The sequence below is a fragment of the Arachis ipaensis genome, chromosome B2 (genome assembly GCF_059453495.1).
Source record: "Arachis ipaensis isolate K30076 ecotype BB chromosome B2, ASM5945349v1, whole genome shotgun sequence".
Classification (NCBI taxonomy): domain Eukaryota; kingdom Viridiplantae; phylum Streptophyta; class Magnoliopsida; order Fabales; family Fabaceae; genus Arachis; species Arachis ipaensis.
Window position 1 is genome coordinate 88,625,414 of NC_142437.1, and position 7,528 is coordinate 88,632,941.

The 7,528-nt window shown below is 40.1% G+C and overlaps 1 protein-coding gene across 1 annotated transcript in view; it reads left to right on the top strand.

The window, feature by feature from the left end:
• The window catches only part of LOC148574755 (uncharacterized), a 43,985-nt gene extending 37,498 nt beyond the window's left edge, over positions 1-6,487 (top strand). Inside the window, exon 2 of the mRNA XM_088505950.1 lies at positions 6,250-6,487. Within this exon, the coding sequence (XP_088362076.1) occupies positions 6,250-6,487 (238 nt within the window). The remainder of the gene's footprint in view (positions 1-6,249) is intronic.
• The last annotated feature ends 1,041 nt before the right edge of the window (positions 6,488-7,528 follow it).

A 7,528-nucleotide genomic window follows, 5' to 3' on the forward strand; every position in this document is an offset into this window, starting at 1 on the left:
ATCACCATTGTCAATGGCTACTTTTCATTCTCTCTGTGAAAATGGTCCGATGCACTGTCAATGCATGGCTAATCATCTGGAGGCATCACCGTGGTCAATGGCTGCATCCCATCCTCTTGTGAAAATGGTCCAAATGCTCTGTCACGGCACGGCTAATCATCTGAGGTTCTCGATCATACTGGAATAGGATTCACCCTCCTTTTGCGTCTGTCACTACGCCCAGCACTCGCGAGTTTGAAGTTCGTCACAGTCATTCAATCCTAGAATCCTACTCGGAATACCACAGACAAGGTTTAGACTTTTCGGATTCTCATGAATGCCGCCATCAATCTAGCTTATACCACGAAGATTCTGATTAAGAGATCCAAGAGATAATCATCCAATCTAAGGTGGAACGGAAGTGGTTGTCAGGAACGCATTCGTGGGGGAATGATGATGATTGTCACGTTCATCACATTCATGTTGAAGTGCGAATGAATATCTTAGAAGCGGAATAAGTTGAATTGAATAGAAAAATAGTAGTACTTTGCATTAATTCATGAGGAACAGCAGAGCTCCACACCTTAATCTATGGAGTGTAGAAACTCTACCGTTAAAAATACATAAGTGAAAGGTTCAGGCATGGCCGAATGGCCAGCCCCCATGATCTAAGAACCAGACGTCCCAAGATCCTAAGATGATCTGAAGATGTCAAATACAATAGTAAAAAGTACTATTTATACTAAACTAGTTACTAGGGTTTACAGAAGTAAGTAATTGATGCATAAATCCACTTCCGGGGCCCACTTGGTGTGTGCTTGGGCTGAGCTTGAATGTTGCACGTGCAGAGGCTTCTTCTGGAGTTGAACGCCAAGTTGTAACGTGTTTTTGGCGTTCAACTCTGGTTCGTGACGTGTTTCTGGCGTTTAACTCTAGACTACAACATAGAACTGGCGTTCAACGCCCTTTTGCGTCGTCTAAACTCGGCCAAAGTATGGACTATTATATATTGATGGAAAGCCCTGGATGTCTACTTTCCAACGCAATTTTTGCATCAGCATCATCAGCAGTCCTTCTTCTACCTCTGAATCTGATTTTTGCTCAAGTCCCTCAATTTCAGCCAGAAAATACCTGAAATCATAGAAAAACACACAAACTCATAGTAAAGTCTAGAAATGTGAATTTAACATAAAAACTAATAAAAATATCCCTAAAAGTAACTAGATCCTTCTAAAAACATACTAAAAACAATGCCAAAAAGCGTATAAATTATCCGCTCATCAGTATTCCTTGGGAAACCATAGACACGAAGGCTATGATTCCGGCTAAGGGCGATGTTGTCCCAAGCGGAAAATACTTACAGCTTCCTATGAACACCACAAGCCTTGACATAGCCCCTCAGCCTACTATTCCTTCCACCTCATCACCACCACCACAAAGATCCACCCATCAACGGATTGAAGATCTACACCAGAAGATTGATAGATATGAGCGCTGCAACCAACGCCGGTACACTTACATCAAGAAGCTTTTGCGTTGTGTTACCCCTAGAATGGAGGAACCCGAAATATTCACGTCCACCTCGAACCCAAGTGACGGGAGCTCTGATGAAGGAGATAGTGATGGTTCTGGTCCCGACCCTCCTTTGCGCATTGTTAGTAGTACGGAGGACCGTGCTAAATTCTAAGTGTGGGGAGGTCGTTCGACCGATCTCCATGGGTAACAATCTCTTCCTTTCAAAACCCATGGATTTATCTTTTGTTTAGTAGTTAATATATTGCATGATAGTTAGCTCCTGCAGAGTTACTTGGTCAAAATAATAACTTCTTTTCCAAGAAATCGTATTTTCGGGGTACCCTACCAATTTTGAAAAAAAAAATTTCCGATAAACTTGCTTAAAGAATGTATTCTGGAACGTAGTGATTGAGCTAAGAACACAAGCATGTAAGTTTTGAGCTTTGTTGTGTGGTTATATCTTCTAACCACTATTTTCCATTCTTGTGTGCATTATTCTCTCTCTATGATTGTAATCCTTGCTTTGTCTGATTCTATATATCCATTACTTTGTGTATGAATGCATTTACATGATTGAGACCATCATTTCAATAGTCACTTTTTCCAAACAGTCTTAACCCTTTTATCTATCATTGCTAACTAATTTTGAGCCCATGATAAACCCTTTTTGTTCTTAAATAGCGCACATCAACAACCCTAAGTGAAAAACAATGAATGTCCCTAGATTTGGATCCTTGATTAGCTTAGGTAAGTGAGGGTGTGTATCATTCAAATTTGTAGTTGTAATTGAAAATTCTGGGAATCGGGAACATACTCATGTATTGAATGATTGAACCATATGTATTGAAACTTTTGTACTTGAAACCCCAAGAAAAAGGGGACCAACAAAGAAAAAAAAATTATATGTGTATATATGAGAATGAAAGAAAAAGAATGTAGGAAAAAGAAATAGAAAAATAGAAGAAACAAAAATATAGAAAAAGAGAAATCAATAAAAGGGGACAAAAATGCCCCAAGACAAAGTAATAATAACAATGCATATGAGATGTGAATTAAAAAGAATGCATGAGTATGTGAAAAAGTGAAACCCATGGGTAGCTAGGTATTGTATTAGAGTTGTATAGGTTGTTCTATGTGTTTAGTGAGAACTTAGGTTAATCAAGGATTCAAGTTTTAAGCTCACTTGACCATATACATCCTTACCTTTACGCTAGCCCCATTACAACCCATGAATAAGACCTCATGATACTTGTATACATGCATTAAGTAATTGTTGATTGTTAGATGAAAGACAAATCTTGGAAAGCATGATTAGGAGAGGATTGAGTGACGAACCTTATACACTTGAGCGAATAGAGCGGATACACTTCCGGTGAGGGTTCGATGCTCAAATCCTTGTTCCCGGCTTTCACAAGCAGTCATCTAGCAAGTTATATGCACTTCATATTGATGTTCAAATTGGTAGGATTTATGAAATACATTTTATTTTCACCCCATTTGCTCATATGTGTTCTTGGAGGATAGATTTACCTTTGACCAAGTAGGTAGATGCTTTTACATTAGTTGCATGCATTCATTTAGGTAATTTGCACTTCATGAACCCTTTCTTGCCATGGTCTTTGGTCTTTTTATTTTTAGCATGAGGACATGCTTGGTTTAAGTGTGGGGACATTTGATGAACCCCAATTTTGTGGTTTATATTGTGTAGAATTTGAGGGGTTTTGTCAATATTTTTCACACTTATTCACAAGAATTGCATGGTTTTGTGTTCTCCTCCTAATATTACTTCATGATGGAAAACATGCTTCTTTTGCCTTAGAATTGCCATATTTTGATCCTCTTTTATTACCATTCGATTTCATGACGTGTTTGTTGAGTGATTTCAGAATTTATAGGGCAAGAATGGCCTAGAAGAGAGAAAGAAAGCATGCACAAGTGGAAGGAACATGAAGATTTGGATTTTGGCAATTTTAGCATGGGCGCGCACGCGCACCTCGTGCGCACGCGTGGGTGCGGACAGCTGGAAATGGCGCGCGAAGATCGGCGCATCCGCGTGGATTAGCAAAACCCCCATCGACGCGACACGTACATGGCGCGCACGCGTGGATCGTAAAAATCAATTGGCGCGCACGCGTGCATGGCGCGTACACGCGACAAGCTGCACGTGATCTCATTAAAGAAAATCGTGCTTGGCAATTTCTGAGGCTGAAGAGGCCCAAATTCAAGCTGGTTCTGCATGGAAAAGACCCAAGGACGCTAGGGGAAAAAGGGGGGACCATTCATTCATACTTAGACACAATTTTAGCTAGTTTTTTGTTTTTGTTCTTCTAGAGAGAAAAACCCTTGTTTCTCTCTAGATCTAGTTTGATTTGATCTTCTCTTGTTGAATTCTGAATTGGATCTTGTTGATTTCTAGTTTTGATTACTTAATTTGAATTTCTTAGTATAATTTTGTTTAGATCTTGTGTTAGATTTATGTTTTTTTGTCAATTGTCATTTTCTACTCATTTTGTGAATCTTATGGATCTTGAATTGTTAATGTTACATTGATGATTTCCATGATTAATTATGTTGCTTGAGTGATTTTACATTGATAATTGTTAGTGGGTACTTATTAATTTCAATTTAATTGCATTTTGAATATGTCTTTTAGTGATGCTTACCATGTGTTTGATGAAATATTTCCTTTGATTATGGAGTAGTTTTCTTTACTCTTGGCCTAGGCTAAGGGAATTGAGTGACCTTGAGTCATTGGGTCTCATTGAATTAGTGATTTAAGAACCCTTGGTGATCAACTTGATAACCCATTAACACTAACCCACTACTAATCTAATTAGTAGATAGGTTGGGACTTATGGGTTGATGTGATCAAACCTATTTGACATACTTCAAGCTTAGGAGTAGACACTACGTACTTAAGGCTTTTAGGAAGTAGATTTAATGGGTTGGTACCTCATAATTATCAATATTTGGTATGTAGACAAGGATGGAGATCTCAATTTCCTATGCCTAGCCAAGAGTTTCTTTTATTATTCATATTTGAAAACCCAAAATTTCAATTGCTTAATTCTAGTTATAGTTACTTGTTAGTTTTAGAGTAGAATTATATCATTCGTTCTCTTATTAGTTTGGAATTGCTCAGACCTTGCTTTAGCTACTTGACTTAGTTTCTTGCATCTTAAGATTTCTTGTTTGCTTGAGTCCTTTAGTTTAAATCTTTGCTCATGACTTGAAACCCCGAAATTCTAACCAATGTTGAAGCACATGTTTGCCCATTCCTTGTGAGACGACCCGAGGTTTAAATACTTCGGTTACTTTTATTGGGATTGAACTTGTGACAACCGATTCCTTAAAATTTGATCTGAGAGTTGACTATCGGTTTCGACTATACTAGCAACGGAAATATTTTGTGAAATTCCGAACCGGTGTACATTCTTAGCACCATCAATGACCCACGCGTACGCGTCACCAGCAAATTCGTCATCTCACGCGTGTACGTGAGCGACGCGCACGCGCCGTATGTCATTTCGGCATACTCTGGTACAAAAACCTGAGAGTTGTGCCGGTATTGTGCTGGAATCGTACGTTTGGCACGACGAGTAGTCATGCGTACGCGTGACCGACGCTTACGCATCACTGAGTTTTCTGCTTACCCACGCGTATGCATCGCAAGCGCTGAATCACTTAATTCAACGCGCTGCCCAGCTGCACTTCAAATTCTTCTCTCCTTCATATCCTAATTCGTCTTCAATCCTCTTCTTTCTTTCTTTTTACTTCTTCCTTCTTTCTTTCCCCCCTCCACCTACCACCGTCGGACCACCACCTCTGGCAGCCACAATTTCCTTTCCTTTTATTTTTCTCCTCCTACCCCTCTTATCTCATTCTTTCTCCCATTTATCTCCTTCTTTTTATCTTCTTTTTAAGGTTTCTTTTCTCACTTTCTTCTGCTCTTTAATTTTTCTTTTGTTTCTTACATTCAAATATTTTAATTATTTTTAATTGCATCTTAATTTTGTTAGTTGTAATTTCTTTTTAATTCTTTTCTCTTCTTGCATTTTTATTTTGGTGTTGGAATTTTATTTGGTAGATTGTTTTGATATTTCTTAGCTTGTTCGTGTTCTGAGGTGTGCTTTGATAATTGACATTCTATTTTGGGTCTACTATACACTTGGATTGACTACCTTACTTCTTGTTTTTAATATTGATGCTTGAGCTATTCTTCTCATGCTTGTTACTTGCATGCTTTTATCCCTCTTGCATCTAGTGTTAGTGATATGCCTTCATGATTTCAATTGATGTCTTACTTGCATGTTGTAGCTACCATGTATTTAAGACACTTTCTTTCTTTCTGGCATTCATTATCACTTGCACTTTCTTACTTCTGGTGTTTATTTTTCTAAGTTTAATATTCCTTCTTTTTCTTCCTTTTTTAGGATGGCCATCAGGAGAGGAAAAGAGAAGGCTTCTAACAAGACACCGACATAGAAGGGAACTAAAAGAGCACCAGCTAAGGCGCAACAATCCTCAAGGGTCAAGCCACCTACTAAGCGGGTTTAGAGGACCATCCAAGTTGATGAAGTGGAGAAGGAATTTTCTGCACGGGACTTCAAAAGATTCACGAACCACTATTGTGAGCGAATATTCTACATCTTAGTAGAGAGTAACTACCATAATGAGCACATCCTCATTCTTCCAGAGCACTTCATTAAATTTGTGGTGTCCCGCATTGAAAGCAGACAGTGGGGATTCTTAAAGAGGCAGCCGCGAGAAGCTAGTTGAATTCTACGCCATCTATCACTCGCCTACCCTTCAGTCAGTCTTTGTGCACCAAAAGCAAGTCCCTATCTCAGAAGGTGCCATTCAGAGAGTACTTGATCTTTTACCTAGTCCGGATGGGATAGATGCCTATCAAGAGGCACAGCTTGAGCGCCAGACATTCCAGTTTGACTGGAACCTCATGCATAGAGTCATCACCCAACCCGGAAGCGAGTAGAACTATGGGCAATACCGGACTAGACCCAAGAGCATCTCCGCCCAGGACCTTACTATGGAAGCTCGAGTGTGGGCACAAATCATGTTCCACTACATATTTCAAAGCACTCATGAGTCCACTTTTACTGCCGACATGGCCATTCTTATCTGGTGCATCCTCATAGAGAAACCTCTCAACTTGCCACGACTGATCCGACAAGCTGTGGGCCGAGTGCAGATAGCGGGCAACCTACCTTTTCCCGCATTGGTTACGGACTTGGTATCGGCAGTGAGAGTTTCATCTCGAGATGGGGATGTGAAGACCGTGATTCCTATGGATGACAAATTTATCCCGAGTGGGAAATATATCAGGCCTCCAGCGCCACCTATGAGTCGGAATGAAGACCTGTCCTTCGACGCTCCTTCATCCTCTACTCCACCATCATCGCCACCCCATGCACCACCACTATCCACCAACCAGTTGTTACTTGAGCTCATCCAGAAGGTTGACCGACAAGGCCGAAAAATTGAGCAGATGAAGCGACGCAACAAGCACCGCTATGACTACTTGAAGGAGCTCTTTGGGGGTTCTAACCCACCTATGGAGGAACCCGACACCTCGGACTCTACTTTCATTGATGGCGAGGCGAGCAATCAAAATATGGACATGGAGGCGCCCCTGTCCCCCCATCATTTAGCCATTGAAAGTGGCGATTCCAGACCCACCTTGCGGATCACTGATGGCACGAAGGACCGTGCCAAGCATTAAGTGTAGGGAGGTCGATAACTGACTCCCAAAGGTAACAACTCTCTCTCAACACCAGCACTTTAATTTTCTTGCGTTACATAGGATAACTTGCATGAGTTGTTAGTTGCTTGCATTTAGGTACTACTTGGTTGAAGTGATAAATTCTTTTTCAAGGCACTGCTTGAAAGCATTTCACTAATTTGAAAAACTTTTTTGTTGAACATTGCTTGAAGGAATTTATATTTGGAACATGGTTGTAGAGCTCGAACACAAAATCCAGTGAGATTTTGAACCTATTTGATTGGTTGTATCTTA